This window comes from Hippichthys cyanospilos, chromosome 12, assembly GCF_059441005.1.
Source record: "Hippichthys cyanospilos isolate Australia breed blue-spotted pipefish chromosome 12, RoL_Hcya_1.0, whole genome shotgun sequence".
Lineage (NCBI taxonomy): Eukaryota > Metazoa > Chordata > Actinopteri > Syngnathiformes > Syngnathidae > Hippichthys > Hippichthys cyanospilos.
This window is the reverse complement of record NC_142380.1, coordinates 10,846,135-10,864,493: the sequence shown is the minus strand read 5'-3', so window position 1 is coordinate 10,864,493 and position 18,359 is coordinate 10,846,135. Positions and strand designations below refer to the sequence as shown.

The 18,359-nt window shown below is 40.8% G+C and overlaps 1 protein-coding gene across 7 annotated transcripts in view; it reads right to left on the bottom strand.

Annotated features, from left to right (window-relative positions):
* LOC148414816 (receptor-type tyrosine-protein phosphatase F-like) overlaps positions 1-18,359 on the bottom strand; it is a 197,389-nt gene that overhangs the window by 121,135 nt on the left and 57,895 nt on the right. For all 7 annotated transcript variants that reach the window (XM_088428839.1, XM_088428840.1, XM_088428843.1 and 4 more), the window contains exon 2: positions 5,386-5,558. In XM_088428839.1, the coding sequence (XP_088284965.1) occupies positions 5,386-5,467 (82 nt within the window). In that variant the 5' untranslated portion in view covers positions 5,468-5,558. The remainder of the gene's footprint in view (positions 1-5,385; positions 5,559-18,359) is intronic.

Below are 18,359 nucleotides of genomic sequence, written 5' to 3'. Positions count from 1 at the left end.
ACATTCCAAAAACTAGTATTTTTAAGTTCACAAACGATTTTTTGGCTGGCGACCAGTCCAGGGTGCACTTCCAAGGTTGCCCATAGTTAAGACAGACTCGAGCCAACCAGCAGCCCTAATGATGAAAATGGCACTTAAAAATCACCAAGGTGTGATTGTCTGAACTGATAAGAGTATGAAAGCGACAACAAGGTCTACATGGATGATCATGGTAAGGCAGTAGGGAGGCAGTTTTGATCCTGAATTTGCACATCCGCATAAGGGTGCTAGAAATTTAAGTATGTGTTGCTTCCGCAAACCTGTTTGCTTCAAACCAAAGAGTATACATACTCTGGAAACATACTTGTGATTAATTTTATTACTTCCTACCAGCCTGAGTTGAGGACTTTCTGCTTGACATCCAAGCACAACGTAGCCTTCAGCTTGAATTCAAAGCATTCCAAAAGGACAACAGTCGGTGGCATAGCTTCTCATGTCAATAAAGCCATTCTGTATGAACACAAATTGAAATGCCTTCCTTGTTGTGTTATCCTGATGAATCTGGGACACAGCGTAAGGTTTTGGGTGACTGCCTCGAGCCCCGCTATCGAGCTCCCTAATTAAACTATTAATCTCACATCATTAACCTCCACAGACCCCTGTCTCCCCACCACTTTGTGACACCGCTCCACTTTAACCTATGAAAACAACTCCATTTCCTTTATTTTGTCGTCGCTATTATTCTACAAATCGGGCGTATTGCTTTTTCCCAATCATTTTCCCGCTGCCGTGGTCCCTGTAGTCCATCTTTGGCGGGCTGGGGACCGCAGCTGTGTGCTAAATGCATTACTCTCTCCAAGTGGCTCTCCGAGGTGGATATGGTTACCTTTAATTAAAAGATAATCAATTTCTCTGTCCCCCGTTTGATTTTGAACCAGGAGACCATATGGACCGTAAAAAAACAAAAACAGAAAAAAACAAAAAAAAACAATCCAATTTCCTGCCGCCCAGCTGCTCGTTTGGTTGCCCCCTCCCCCCACCGCAAACCACTTTGGCACATGTATAACATCACCACATTGTAAGAGCTGATCGAGATTTTTAATCTGAAATCTTGCCTTGCATGGCACAATGTATTTATTTATGCAATTATTGTAGTCCCGTATTTAGGGACAATCAGGTGCATCGGATTTTAAGGTGCAGTTTAAATGAATGAAATTTCCATATATATTGGTTTATAAAGCAGCACATTGTCACACATTATGGGAAACAAACCAGTACAGTAACTTAGTCAAACTTTATTCAACTTCATTTCACCATCCACAAGTAGGGTGTACGACATAGCACAGGTCTCCAGCGTTAGCGCTAGCAGCTAAAAATGTATTTCATATGCTTGTAATCAAATGCAAGTGGATATTTCAAACAGAAAAAAAGTCTGCCAATGTGTTAACTATTATTAACTGCAATTGTCTAAATAATGAGCTTCCTGTCAACCTTTTAAAGCGGATATACACAAAAAAGAATGGCTGTTATGAAAATATTTTGATATTTTACTGAATTACAATACATGATCCAAGTAGTCACTTATGTATACAATGCTTAATCAATTTAACTAGGCTTGTCTTTCATTGTTGTGTTTGGTATGCTAATGAATCAAAATAAAGAATAAACCTTTTAAATATAATATAAACATTTAATTTTGTTGCACGCCTATAATCCAAGTAGCCAAGATAAATTCACATTAAAAAATGTAAATCACAACTGAGGAAAAAAGAACAACTTTCTATCGCTTATTGTCATAGTCTCAGGGAAACTGTGTAGAGAACGGCCAAATGATGATAGAGATGCCTACCAATCTGTTGTTGCTTGGTCACACGTTTTCGTATGCTGAAGTTTAAAATACAAGTGATGCTTTTTCATCTTTCAATTTGCATGTATGACTAATAGATGTCTTCAGAAAGAACAGCATACATATGGGAACACATATGGTTCGATATTCTAAAGTCACTTTAAAGGTAATAAGTTAATTAATGTGGCATCGTAATCCTCAGGCGTGCACCCAAAGGAGGCCTTTGTGGTCGTCCCCGCATGAAAAGCCCAGATTAGAACGAGGGAGGCACGCAGAGGCAACACATACATCAAAAGCTTATTAACGCTAGTGAAATAACTCACAACGGCAGCGCTACACAAAGATAGGTCACTTCAAGAAGCCGGCAGTGTGACTTTGAGACCGACCTTGTGGGCCCCAAGGCCTATTGTGTACAAGTAGGGTTGGTAGAGAGCCCCCCCTGCTTGATTAGGCTTAGCTCCCGGGGGAGGATCGATGGGGATGTCTGAGATCAGCACTCACTGTAATAACACTGAATTGTGTGTACTCAATGACAACACAAGACCAACAATGTCACCGAGCTGATAGAGCGGCCCGAGGACTTATTTGTGCTGCCGAATCACGACGGTGCTTTAATTGTGCAGCGGTGCAAAATAAAGGGGCGTTTAAAGGCAACAAGCAAATGTTTGCATCTCGCGGCCGCTCGGCTCCGTCGCCGAGGATCCTTCACACGCCACTCGCTTCGAAGCCAGCTGCTTCAGAGCACCTCTGGCCAAGCGAAGGAACTGACAAAGCATCCGAGGAGCTAAGGCTATTCTTGGCCGCGTCTGCAAACAAACATGCCGTTTATATTTCTCTAGTTCCTTCTTTTTCTTGTCTTTCTGCCCACACGCAAACTGCGTGTCAGTTCACTGACTTTTAAGGAAACTAAGACTTTGATTTAAAACCAAAGAGATAGCAGTGAACTGAGGAGTTTTCACCCATTCACTATATGTGCCCGGTTCAAGTACAGAATATGGGCTGAGCTGTATATGCTTTATATCCTTAAATTTGGACAAGAGAAAAGAAACACGATTCCAGTGATTGCAGGACCAACTACAAAATGTCCCTAACCTGTATACTTAAAGCGAAACAATTTTCACAGTTTTCTTGAGGCAAAATAACAATCACCCTCTGACATTAATACCAGTATGAGTACTCAAGTCCTGAGTAGTTACTGGTACTGGTATGACCAAAAAAAAAAAAAAAACCACACATTTCGAAGAAAAACATATGCAGCATTTTTCCTTAATATGGCAGTATTGTATTCTTCCTATTTGTAATTTCTAGTGCTTGGCCTGATACTTGGTTTGGAAATTTGGTACTCACTCATGCATATGTTTTGGGCAATACAATCTTAGGACTGCTTCGTGTGTCTATTCATTTGTCAAATGACATTGGAGTTGCCTTCCAAATTTCATTCCTTCAGAGTATTTTGTCATTGAGTATTTTTCATGTTCAGGCAATGTATACTAAATGGATGGATGATGTTAAATGGCGACCCTTATGATTTTGTTTTGGGTATGGCAGAGTGGCAAAGAAGGTGCTTCACCATTGACAATCCGATTCAGCGCAGGTGATCACAACCCCTCCAGATGATGAAGTCATGCGTGGATTCTTTAATGATTTGTCACACCTCTTTTTTTTTTTTAATGTTCTTATTTTTTGTTGTTTCTGAGCTCCTGACCTTGATCGCTTTCTATGACAAGAGTCAGACAATTCTGGTGGTTTTCTTTTTAAGAATCTTGGAAAGACACACTGAAACTGTGTAATCACAAACCTGTCATGCAACCTTTCCCATAATATCTGTCTGCCGTCTGCACTATAACACAGGAAATCCAAAACCGGCACTATCAAGTTCACATAACTTGAGTTGCAGAGAAATTACAGGCACCACATTTACGCAACCCTGCTATTAGTGGTAGGTGTTATTTTCGCACCCCAAACGGTCTTATTTTAATTCCACGTCTGCTCCACGCTGGCGGTAATAACAGGTCTGCTGTGCCCGTTTTTTTTTTCCTCGCATGCATGCTCACTGAAATACAAGCATAGCTTAACCTCAGACCAGAGGCGGGCTTCAATTAGTTCCTTTTGGATTTTATGTTCCCTTTCTCAGAGGGAATTCTTTTGCGTGACCATATCACTTATTCATTTCCTAGTGCGTTTGGGTGGCTTTATTTGTGAAATGAGCGACAAAGACAATGTTGCTCAGTAGGAAGCGAGTGATGACTAGCCACGTATCGTGCGATAAACTTGTGTTTTGCAGCACTGCAACTTAAGAGTTAAAAATTGGTACTGCAGTAACATAGCCCGACATAGGTAAAAAATAAGTTAATATTAAATAATGTAAAAAAATAAGATCACAAAAGATAATAAAAAATAACTAATACAAATATTCTACAGCAAAAAAAGTATATTAATAAAACAAAGGAATGATTAAAACTATTAAATAGGGGCATTCAATACCACTTTTTTCAGAACAATACCAGTACAATTAACTACTCTTGAGTCATGATCGATACAGATAAAAATTACCGTTACCGCTACACAACAATAGCTTAATTTAAAACATAAATTTATACATTCCAAAATAGCAAGATCATAAAAAAGCAAGTTTCTATTAAACTAATATGCCATTTTTATATCGTGGTCATAAACCCCCTCAAGGAGCGGGAATGATAATAGTATCAGCTGCCATCCTTGGATGTATCAATACCTTAAAATAAAGCTATGTATCAACCGATATCTGGTATTCATAACAATAAATAACACTAATTATTTAAAATATAAAAACAAAGTGACTTATATATGAAAAAGACTAATAACATAATAAAATATAAAACAATACAAAACAATAAAAAATCAACCAAAAGAACAAACTAAAAAGACAAAAATATACCTAAAGATTTGCTCACAAACATTGCATGAAAAAAAATCTGTATGTTACAAATGCAAACGTTAAAAAAATAATTGAAATACACATATGTATGTTACATATTATGTAATTAGAAGACAAAATAAAAGTAACGCATGCAATATGTCCTAAGAGATGAAATTCACATGAAAAAAAAAAAAACCTAGACACACCATCTCGGACGACGACAACACTGTACTCAAGAGTTCAGGGAAGAAACAGGATCACCAAAAGAAATGTAGTGCAAGCAACACATGAAAGGAAGGGCCAGTCTGTGCGTGCATGTGTGTAGCTGAATTATAGTGACGCGTTGACAGTACTATAGGCGAGGTCATGTGTTGAATTAATTTCGCCCGTGACCTTGCCTTGGATGCGACAGAGGCTCTCAAGAGCCAACGTTGCAGCTAGAGTGCCATATACAAGTGTGCACCTTTTTCCCGTCTGGGCTGTCATTCACAGTGACAGCAGATGGAGTAGCGACACAGATGGCTCCTTATTATAACACAGTGCCTCTTCAATATTGATCCAAGACGACAGTATAAGGAAAGGAAAAAGAACTTTGTAATGCACGCGTTTCAGATGTGGCCGCTCAGTCGAAAACACCACCAAATTGAGCAAAGCAACTTACTGTCTGCCACAGAGGAGATCACGGTGCAGCTGAGGAGCAGAGGCAGGACGAGACAAGCCCCTCTGCGAGAGGGGGGTGCCATGTCTCAAGATCGGCACTGCTGCTGCTCTCGCCTTTGGTCGTCGTCCCCCTGCTTAGACGTGTCCCGCTCCGACACGATCAAAGGCTAAAACCTGCAAGGGCGAAAGAGTAAGTATAATTAATTACAGAAAAATAAAATAAAAAACACTTTACAATCATGTAGGTAAACCAGTACAGACATCCGTAAACTCAACCACGCAAAACTTGTATAGCTTCCTGAAATGGAATATGACATTCAACAGTTGGTATATTATGTATTTAGCTGTGCAGCAAACACACATTTTCACCACTTCTGCATTTTCTACAGTAAAACATTGTAACTAATAAATGAAACGTTTCTGTTTACTAGTCCCACTTGGTGCAACATCTCTTTTCAACTCGCAAACCAAGACGTGGGTAAGGTCGTCGTGTATTTACTCTTGCAATGGCGGTGCGGGGGCATTCTACCGTCATTATGCCTCTCAGAAATCATGTTTATCTGCTCAGGCGGGGCTGGTTGCTGAGAGCGCAGAATAAAAAAGAAATGCTTAAAAATGAATCAATGAAGGGACGAATTTGAGCTTCAACATTGGAATGTTTCAACTCTCCTAAAAGTTTAACTCCCATGATATGGTCCCTTTAAAGATGTTTGGCTACTTGGTTTAAACCACTGCTTCACTAGACGTTTAAAGAAAAAAAGGCAGTTTGCATGACAGTTTTGGATGTCCTTAATATAATCCTGAGGTATCAAATCAAAACTGTGTATGCGCATATACTCAAAATGAGATGACTTGGACTTGGAAACAGATGCAAAAAAAATGTGATTGAGACATTCCTGTTATGGACACAATTTCCGATTGGAATGATTAAAGTACCTACTTAACTTCAGACCAAACATCAATTATGAAAACTAGAAAAAGTTCTCTCAATATGAAACTGCTCCAACACTACAAAGCACCAAACAAAGAAAATTCTGCCTGGGGCAGGCACCAGCCCCAGCACCTAGAGTCTCCCCCAGAGGGACAAAGCTGACTTGACGCACTCCATTAGGAAGATTGGTATCCCAGATGGGTTCAAATTAAATAAGTGTGGCAATGTCACTGAAATGCAACATGTATGCATAGCTAAACCCCACCACACTCTCAGCCCGTGGCCCCCCTGGGGACCCTGCCAGCAGCATGTGTGCCACAAATGAAGCACAATTAAGCAAGTCGTAAAGGCGAGAGCATTGGTGTTAAAACAGTCAGTGGAAATGTACTAGAAGCAAAAAAAAGGTGGTTTCAAAGCATGCGGGATTTCTTTTTGTCTTTTTAGGAATTAGATTTAGTGAAGGAAATAATAGGATCAAGATATATGACCTAAACTTTTTTTCCCCCTTATAGCCTGCAGTTTCTGCCTAATGCTATTACAAACAAAGTAACTGTGCGTGCCCATAAATTGCACTAACAAAATTTCTTATCCTTTCACCCGTGGGGCATCTTTGATGAGCAATTGTAACGCTATAAAGAAGACCCACAATATGGTACGGATAGAAATCTCGTCTGTTCATGGAATTAAAGCAGTATCTCCAGAGGACTTTTGGGGTAAAGAAAAATGAGAAAAGTTTTTAGAAAACTTATGTCTTGAAAGGCTTAACGACAATGAATCTCAAAAAGCGTGCGGCATATTTTCACACATGGTGGGTGGCCAGTCAGCTCTTGTCTATTCATTTCAGATAGATACTGCTTGTTAGCCTGTCATGGAGACAAAGCCTGCGGTATTTGCAGTGTGGAGAAAAGGGAGAAAATAACGTTCCATTCTTGAGCTTCGGGAGGTGTTGAGCGGTGTGTTACTCGCATGGTTGTTTCAAAGTATTTGCTGGACATCATTTCCGACCACCCTGAGGGGGAATCAAGAAAAAAAAAAGTTGAAGTGTAATATTTGTTTTTTCTTCTGTGAGAGCACGACTGAGTGGAATGGCTCAAAGGAATGCAGTGAGTCACCTGAAACATTGCCTCCTCCAGTGAGATTTCCGTGTTGTTGCGACTAGGCATGGGCCGATAACCGGCTTGGCACTATGCCGTGATTTTAAAAGTCACGATTATTTAAAACTGTCCAAATCTGCTTAACCCGGGTGTTTTTTTTTTTTTTCCCTCCCGCGTTGTCTGCCTTAATGAGCAACTGCAACTCAAAGAAAGAAAGACAGACAGACAGACAGACAGACAGACAGACAGACAGACAGAAAGAAAGAAAGAAAGAAAGAAATTCATCTAGGAGACAAAATACATTTCAAATCATCCTCCCAGCAAATCGTTACAGAACCTATCATGCTGAAAACCTTTCCCTTACTTTGTGTTCAACCAATGCACTGGATTTTTTCGAGCAATCCTTTCTGTCATTCATAGCAAATCATCAGTCTTCATAGATGTTCACAACTACCTGTATATTTATAGACATCGCACTATTTGAGAAGATATTTTCAATAAAAATCAATGGTTCAATTTACATTGAATCAACAAAACAGCTGACTGAAAAGCTAATTGAAGATGATCTTTCATACAAAATCCTTCTCCCTTCTCACTACCCTTTTGATCTTAATGTTAGCTTGTGGAGGGTGAGGTAGAAACTCTGCTACAATATTGAGTAGTTTGATGTTTGAATGAACAATTAGAAAAGAAAAAAAGGAAGGTTAAGATGATAAAACCAGTCCACAATGCATCTGAATAAGGAAAACCACTGCCGAGGTTCCCTCATTGTTTGCGGTTAAAGGGAATCGGAAAACCTCATGAGTCTGCGGAGTTGGATTCTCCAAAATGTCAAAATGATGGAAATCCCAATTGCTAGCGAAAGATGCAAATAAGTCACTTAGGATGCAAATAGAAGTAGCTCGCAATACTCTGCAATCAAAATTAAACATATGTGAACCCAAAATATTATTTCCTTCTAATGCCCTGTCGGCTTTCCAAATGAAAAAAATAGGGAATGTAGCTCATGTCAAGTTTGTTGGCTGACAAATTTGTTTTGACGGCTGTTTTCATGTGCACTTCGCGTGCGGCGCGGCTGATAGACTTGGCGCGCGTCCGCAGCTTCCGAACCCTTGGCGGTTGTCGCCAGATATCTTCCGCAGCAGATGCCAGCGTCGGGCAGATGCTCTTCATCTTCAATGAGACAAATTCCTAGAGCGATGTTTAGTTCTTTATTTAATAAGCAACTTATTTACTCTCCGCGCACACTTCAAATACTGTAAGAAACACGCCCTGGTGTCGTGGAAACATGGGCACAGGGTGTGCACAGAGACTTGAATGAACCATACTGACAGGAAGCTTTTGTCCAGGACTCATCCGTAGCCTCCTCGGGAGCCCCGCCCCCAACCAACCCGTAACAGCTCAATAGACAGAAGACTAAGAGGTTTAGGGAAGTAATTAGCCAAGCAAGAATGGGACAGCGGAAACCTCAAAATGGTCAACGTGAAAAATGTTTCAAAGGTGTGGGGATGGGAAGCACATCTTAGCAACTTCCCGCCTCAGCCCGCCAGCCAATCACAGCCTTAGTGTGGGGTTAAGAATCCTAAATAATTTGTTTACTGAAAATCACGTCCCCGCCTGCATTCTGTACACCTTTACAAATTTGTAAAACAACAAAAGTCTTTGGGGGGCTTTGGGAGCAGGGGAAAAAGTGAAATGATGAGATAAAAGGGTCCTAATACTTATGAAGGTGTGGCGCTACTAATTTGGAGTAAGCAATTTTGACTGAAAATCTCTTTCAAAAGTGTTTACAAATTCCTTAAAGGTATTGAAATATGTTCAAACATACCTGCAAATACATTCGGACATATATTGAAGGAAGTCCAAACACACTCACAAATATTCATGAAGTACTAGCGTTGACGAGCATGCTCCATAGCATTATGGGGAAAAAAACTATTTTTTAAGTGTATAGCCAAAAGTATATTCAGACATTTTTTCCAGTAAGTTCAAACAAATATGAAGGTGCGTTTGTGTTTAAGCATATATTCAAGCATACTTGTAAATATGTAGGAATCTTCTTGTATGTACTTTTGAATGAGATTACCACTTAAGAATGTTTACTCTACATTGGCAGCTTTACATTTCCAAAACAACAGAGAAAAAAAAAAATCTGTATTTAGAGACAATATCAGCAGGCCTTTTTCATTACTACAGTATTTCATTACTACTATAGCAATTTAAGGGGGCACCTCTCCTTTAAATGCTGCATACTGATCAATATGGCATTTGTACTATGTATAAATTAAGGAGTTTAGTTGACTAGTTTTACTCACATCAGGGAGTGGTTATTTTGCCACTTGCTGTCAACTGAAAAATGACATCAAAAGTTGCTTAGTGTTCAGGTAAGGACGAATAATGGCTCATCTGTTTACTGAGTTTGGTCTTGTGACTTTCGCAAGTTGAGATTTTACAGAACCGACTTGCACTATTGGCAACCTCAAAAGCTCAGCAGTCCCCAGTATGTTTTTTTTTTTTTTTAAAGATCAGCTTGAATAATTATTGACCGGCAGTGCTCTGCATTCTACAGTGCCTGCGCTTGCATGCCTTCACACTGTTTGTCTTGTACTGGTGGAGAAAAGGCTTACCGCCAAGGGGGAGGTGGGGGGTTGTCGGAACTGAAGTGTGCGTGTGATTGAGGGGGGATGGTGGGTGGGAGGCTTTGCCTTCTGTGCCTGCCTGCTCAGTCATTTTATGGTGCCATCTGTCCTCAAGCAAAGCGTCAAGTGGCGCCACCTTGGGCCATTTTTGCTTGCGGGGTGGGGATTTGCCATTGATGTACGCGTGCACATCTGCTGTTGAAAATATACTTCTGAGTACAATTTCTTTGGTTAAATATGTACCTGTTGTCAGCGTGGCTTCTTTAGACAGCAAACTGGTTAAACCTTGAATAAACAGTACCCAAGTGGCGCATTCTGAGATTGCTATGTTTCCAACTGTGTTTGAAATCGATTCGTGTCTTTTAAATCAGCGGTTCCCAACCACCGGTCTGCAGCCCGGTACCGGGCCGTGGATCAACTGGTACCGGTTTTTGTGTGATTTGGAGGGCGAATTCACCTTATTGCAGCCCAAATCTTAATGTTTATTGTGGCACAGCCATTTTGGGTGAATTTAAGAGCTCATATTCTTACAAACTCCTGTGTGATTTGCCAAAATAAGTCCCAGTTGGAAACAGATTATCTAGACCGGTTTCAAATCCAAAAACTGACAGCACGGCACCGAACAAAATAGGACACTAAAAACTAACAAAAATTTGCATTGGCTTGTCTCATTGACTCAATAGTAAATGTGGGTCTGTTTAATTAAACACAAAACTATTATTCTTTTGAAAGAATGGCTCGAGCTAAGCACACAGGTAAGTAAGTCATTTTACCTTCAATTTTACCTTCTTTCTAGGGAAAGAATGGAATTGCCTGTTACGATACTCTTCTGGAGTAGATGAAAAAAATACATTTTTTGCGTTCCTTGTCTTTCAAATCAAATGTGGCTGATGCCACCAAAGATAGATCTTTTTTAGAATGAAAAAGGGGGTGTGAGGGTTTGACCTTGCCGCTTTAATTGGACCATTGTACTGGCAACAAAGACACTAGCTCTTTCAAGCAATTAAATGACTATGTATGCTTCCTCATTCATACAGTGGCAGTCAAGCCTTCCAATCCACAAGAAAATACATTGTGTAATTTCCATACAGATGAATGACATTCTAATTCTACAACTGTGGTTCGCGTTACAGTTTAAACAATAGCCAATTATGCCGCCGGTTGTCGATACTTTATTTTCCTTACACCGAACCAAACTATTCACACCTTTGGCTTTTTTGTTGATGAATGTGTTTTACATCGAAGCCAGCCTCTTGATTTATTACCAGGCCTTTGCACCGCGCTTTGCAGTGCAAGCCATTTTTGCTTGCGACAACACCGATAATCACCCTCCAATAAATCCAATTGAAAGTGTGTATCATCTCCACCGTGTAATACACATCAGCATAATACCCATCACCTCTCATTCCCAGATTGATTTGCGCACCCCCTTTCTCTAGGGGTGTAAATCCCCTCCCGATCAGTGGGAATTTATGGAGGCGCTTGAGTTTAGTTAAATGTTCACTCATCTAGAATTAATGCCACAGACATTGCATCGAATGAGTGAAGCAACCTGAAATGTTGGGACGAGCGACTGTCCGTGTTACTGTTTAATCAGGCACATTCAATCGCCGCTCCTTGTGCGTCACAAACGGAGCATAGTGTCGTAAACATGAATATCTCACGTACATAATGGGGCTGGGTTGCATCACTAGCATGGACATACACTTGACTCATCTGATTTATTACAGCAGGGCTTGGACTGAATTGTAGGTCAAGTTCACTTTGTGTTTGGGCGCACTCACACTAGGCCGTGCGAGACGTGCGATCCGTGCTCGAGCCCACTTGACACTAACAATGTAGTACACTTGGCTTGTGTGTAGGTACCCTTAGTAGCAATGTAGCATGTCATACCAGCTACTGTAATGTGATCATCCCTTGCCAATTATTCATTAGAACTGTCACTTTGTACAATATCAATGAAAAGAATGAATAGAAATAATCTCATGAGTCCAAAAAGAAGTCCACTGCCATGCGTCATATGATTCTCTCTCTCTCACTCTCTCTCTCCCCACATTGAACAACTGAGAAGCACTTGGTACTGTCAAAGTACACCCCATGCAATTACAGAAGAAAAAAAAATACTTCGAAGCTACAGTAGTATAGTTTTTCCGCAGACTTCTGCTACTTCAGTCAGCCACAGAACTAACATGAAGCAATAAGTCGACACAATGTCTGCAACATGAGAAGAAAAAAACTGTAAATAACAGAGAACATCAAGAAGGGATGGGATCATGGGCATGCTATTTTCATGATGGACCCACTAAACTGGATATTGGTTTGGTGTTTGGAGCCATACCAAATTATATCAAGTTCAAGTTTGAAGTCCATCCATCTATCCACCCTGAACTGGTTGCCAGCCAATGGGAGGGCAGAGAAACAACGTTTCACGCACCCAATCACACCCAAGGACAATTTAGTATGGATGTCATGGATGGTCATGGATGGTTTTGGAGTGTGGGGGGAAGCCAGAGAGAACCCATGTGGGCCGGAGCTGAGTGGATTTGAACTTGAGTCCTGAACTGTGAGGCGGACATGCTAATCACTGCGCCACCGAGCCGCTCAAGTCTGAATTCAAGTTTGGCAAATTGAATTGTTTCTCTGAACCAGCCATGGGGCGCCAACTATCAGCTTCGCACTTAAAAGTTACAGTAGTTTCACAAATGTTTGGGGACACCTGTTAACGATCATTCTCTGCATTGAAGCATCTTTAAACGTATGGCAGACACACAAACGGACACAGCTCTCAGCATTAACACTCATGTCTATAGAAAAAGACTTGCTGACGGAACTTATACGCTTAGATAAACTGCTCAACAGAGCTATTGAAGTCCTCTTGTGTTTTTAATGTAACTGCTCCTGCTGCCAGTTACTGATGGTAACCACCACCCACCCGGCTGCATGATGGAAATAAAAAGGACAGTCCACCCTGTCTCAGTCTAAAGACGTCCAGTCGTCCGCTGCAGTCTTTCAGCTGTTTTCTTGGCAGTAAGGCGTTAACAATTAACCCCCTGCAATCGGCTTGTAAACAGACGCTCTGTAAAACTCGATAGGTCACAGGACGTTAGCCTTTGTTGGCTCAGATTTCAACGCGAAGCCTTGTCGCGGCAACGGCATATAAAAGACACGCAACATCAACTTTGCGCTTACAGCCAAAGGGAAAGAAAATAACGTGGTTATGTTACACTTTAATTTCACCGTGCGGGACCGAGTGTCTCGCTGCTATTCTCTGGAGGTCCTTTTTTGAGTGAGAAAAGCCTCAGAGGGCATGAAAAACAAACATGAGAGCCGTGTTCAAATTCTGCTCGTTTGTGTAGCACAACACAAACCTCTTATCACCCCCGCAGAAGGCCGTCATTAGCTAGCCGCACTGTAGCCCTGTGTATCTCAAGGGGCCTTTTTGTATGAGACAACTGGAATTGGGAAAAAAAAAAAAAAAAGTGGTCATTTTGTTTCTTTGATTACATTATGACCATTTCAAAATGAGCATGAATTTGGGCTGTGTTTGCATTTTTTCTAAGGATTTGAGGGGGCCTCATGATGCATTTTTTTTTTAAATCAATTAATGGTTAATGGTGTCATTAAGTTATAGAGACAAGCGCTACCATCGCTTACGGCTAATTTAGCAATCAATGATTAGCATGTTTAATTCAAACTGCTGAGGCTCAAGGTTCGATTCTCATCTCCGATGACTTGAGGCAATTGCTATAAAGACATTTTGTCTAAAAAAAAAAAAAAAAAATGTTGATACTCCCCTTTAAGTACAGTGTTTCCTTATTTTTCTCAGTTAATGGGGACCGAAACTCCCCCCTGCGAAAAATGAAATCCACAAAGAAAAATGTGGGTACCAGATTTTTTTTAAATGGTAAAAGTGTTTAAACTTTACATATTTGAGACAAAGGATTACTACTACGGTAAACATACAGTACAGTTACTGTATAATATACTGTATAATATACAGTAACTGTACTGTTATCTCTTAGTCGGAGAACACGGAGGGCGGAAGTTGCCCCTGGCCTAGCAGCCCTCGGACATCAACCTAGAGTAGAGCGCGTAGCTGACTAAACAGGGTTTAGCAGCTCCACCTCACACACGAGTTCGAAAGCATGCTGTGAGGAATACGATGTGGACAAAACAGAGCGCTGAAAAGATGTTCCAAACTGTAATAAATTTGAATTTTGAGGGCAAAATCTGTTTTCCCAATTTATCATGTTCAGTCAGCTATGGGCTCCATTCTAGTTTGACGTCAGTGGAGTGTGCATTTACAGTCAACCCGTCTGACTGACCCGGAGGAAACTTTCACAGTGCGCCTCGCCGCCATACATCTTTAAAAAAAAAAAAAAAAGGGGAACGCGAAGCACTGAGGGCGCAAAAGATGAAGCGTGAAGTGGCGAGGGAGCACTGTATATGTTTTGCAGATACAATTTTAAATAATCTTGTTAATTACGTGCAGATCACTTTTCCAACAACATAAATTTTTAGTGTATCATATGGCATAATTTAGATTACAGAACGTTTCCTCACAGCATGGACGTTCTACTGTATGTACGTATTTTTATTCAATAGGTTGCACCGAGGTAAGAACATTCAACTCCCAAGTTTGTGCGAGTGCAGAGACAGGGGGCATTTGAGGGTCTCATACTATTCAGCAGGTGTCTGCACTGTTCTAAATCAATTACCTCCAGTCAGCCAGCGCTTATGGTAGGGGGTATTGTAAATCAGCTTGATGTCAAGCCATATTAGGGACTGTAACGGCCTGTAGAGTGGAGCACTTTGGCCAGCAGGGACCCAATTCTGAGGTAGGAGTGACAGTAACTTTTTTTCCCCCGCCCAGTTGTAATTGTTTGGCGATACTTTCAAATGAAATAAGAGACAGTGAGACAGATAACGATTGGCTCTTTTTTTAAGAGCAACCTGGCTCAGAACACTGTGGCGGCATGATAAATACGCAATGCCAGAGCCCTGCACTGTGCAAGCTGTTACTTTTGCTCTTTTCCAATACTAATTCTATACCTTTAAAATGTCAGGACAGTGGGGGAAAAAAATGCGGGATCAATGGATGGGACTGCTGAAGGGCAATAATGGATTTGGTGGCATGTGTTGCTGTGTAGCAACATCGCGATTAGTGCAATAATGGATTTGGTGGCATGTGTAGGGACCAGCATGATCAGTGTATAATAGGACAGTGATCAAATGGAAGTGTTTCATAAAAATAAATAATATTTTGCATCATTTTTTAACATCAAATTCATCAGGGCTTTTTAGCTAATCTTATAGTCAAAACATCATTAAACTATTGTATAGGGTTCTGAAAATGGCCACATTTACTCAGGGCTCAGTTAAGGACAAATCACAGCTCATCCTGCGATCATGACCAAACTCAGAATACAGGATAGTGGTAATTGGTCTTTACCTGAGCTATGAGGATATATGTTATATTCAGTTGACAACAATTTACACAATGGCCGCCTGAGATGCGCCTGAGATAGCTTTGACTAGATGACATTATCCCCTGAATAGGTAACCATTTGAGACCTACAGGAGGGGTTCAATTGGCACAAAAGAATTACAGTGCATATATAGTCCAAGAGGGGGAGAAACTCAACACAAATCCAAAGATCAATTTTCTTAAAACAACCACTGACTACCACAATGAGGACATACAATTGTAGCTTTGGATGCCCACATTCTTTCACAATAGCCTACCCAGCGACATTTGTTTTATTTTACAAGGAACTACGTTGAAAACAATGACAAAAATTGCATGTGTGGTTCAAGGTTGAGTGGACACAACATTGTAGCAAATGTTGATGTGATATTACTGCAACTGTGTGCACTCACACATAAAAACAGCATCTAAACAACATCTCAGAAGTATTATCAGTGTAATGTCCTGGATATATATATATATATATATATATATATATATATATATATATATATATATATTTTTTTTTTTTTTTTTTTTTTAAAGGATATCAAATGACAGTGTAAAAGGGACCATCGCGCCTACACAACTTGATCAAAATTCATCATACCCTGATGAAGTGAACAGAACCAACCACTGGAAAACAGTCTGAGTTGAGCCTATTCCATATTGGTAGCTTTTATTTGGCAACACAGAAAAAAAGACGCCTAATGTCAATAACATGAAAAAAAAAAAGCTGACAAAGCTTCCTGGAATATTACCTAGGCACCATGATCAAAATGCAACCTAATCCAAAAAGAAGTAAAGTATGGTAAAGAGTGGTCCCAACTCCAAGCATGCTCAGGTGAAAAAAAACAAACATATATGTGATACCTTTATTAACTAAAGTAACAAATTCTAAGGCAAAGAATTAGGTTGTATTTATAGCGGTGGATTATTGTGTTGAGAAAAGGAAAACCATTTTAAAACTGGCTCTTTGCCACGCTGTCCATCTAACAAGTCCTTCTGCCTTTGATTGTTTCTTTGCTGCCTAAATTCAGCTTCTGTGGGTCAATTATTCCAGCTCTACCTTTTCCTGTCCTTCTGAGCCGTGAGCCGGTCTGCCCGAGCAGATGGGACCATATATCTCCCATCGCTCTCCAGAGGCCAGGGGATTTAAAATGTAAACGAGACAAGTGCAGGAGTCGTTCAGACTTTCTATGTATTCCAGACTCATCAAACAAGGTCTCGTTCAGTCTGCCTTAAATCACCATTAATGTGCCATAGAGCAATTAACTTCAAGGAGGATGTCCTTATACCTAATCCTAATCGATTTAGTTTGACACTATTTGAACAGAGACGGACTCTCACGAGGAGAATTTAAAGTACTGTAAGCCAACATAACCCAGAGTGGTAGACATACTGTATTTTACAGGGCTTATTCGTTTAAGTCAGCCCGAGCTATTCCAGGGAAGAAGTAGGCCCAGAAAATCAAAGGACACAGACGAAAAAAAACAATCACAACTACAGACAATTTAAATTCCTCGAATGATCTTAAGTGCATGTTTTCTGAATGTAGGATGAAGCTGCATTACCTAGTCTATCCATTTCATCATTAAGGTCACTGGTGAGCTGGAGTCAATGCCAGAGGACTCCTGGTGAAAATAGATTCTGAATCAAGTCAATCATAGCATTCTGATAGACCACTAGTCTTGGCCATCATCCATTTTGTGACCTGGAGGACCAACCTGCTGACTTTGTGGTAGATGTTCCAAAAAACATTTGAACCAGGGTCCTCTACCATCGAGGCAAACAGGCTAACCACATTAACTGGTCTTCATGTTAAATGATGCTATTACTTTCAAGGTGATTACGGTTACCACATTGGATGTCGGACATTCTGCCGGTCACACATCACCTCAGACCACCTTGCAGGTAATGAGGTCATATCTGGACATCGGATCAGTCGTCGAGAAAAAGATTATGCTTCATCCTGCTCTCTCAAGGTGGCAGCCTTGACAGGCGAGAGGAGTGAGGAACAACAGGCGAGTGCTTCGATCGATTGCAAGCTGACTAGCGAGGTCCATTATAATGACAAGCCGGAGCTGCGACGCGATGACCCGCACTCCAACGATGGCCTCATTATAACCTACGAATCTCTCAGTGGGAGCAATCTCTATTGCCCCCCCGCACCCTCCAGTCTGTCACACTTTTTTTCCCCATTATCGTCATTTCCCTTTCCAAATCTCTTGACTGGATTTGGCGCTGTGGTTACGGAAAGTCACCATAACTTTCCAAATCTGACAAAAAATGTGTCAGATTTAAATACGCTATCAGGTGCGATACGGAAACAGCCGCCACGTGACATATTGCCCACCCCTCGACCTGTCTATCAACAGACACGCTATCTGCTCCACTTGCCCCCCCACCCGCTGTTCGACTGGTTATTTTCAAATCCCCAGACCTTGGAAGACTTATTTATACCCTCGCTGTACCCCCAGCCACTTGCTCGCTCAGCAGTGTGGCTGCAGATAGAATTTACCTGCCACCCAAACAACCTCCAGACTATCAATTACCACTGTTACCCATTGTAGAATCACTGTTCTGCTGCTCACACCTCTACATACACACAGTCATGATGAGCGGGCAACTCCAGGATATTCCCCTCCTAGGATTAGCTGTGGCTTAGTTTGAATTTTTTTAGAGACTAGAACTCATAGTCAATGGAGCTAACTGGTTTTCAGGCCCAACATAAATGTGTTAAACTTTTTTTTTCCTGTGTTCATTATTAGCTGTCTCGGGCTATTACAACTCAACAAAAAGTTTATTTAGCCTGAATCAATATCCAAGTTGAAACATATTGTG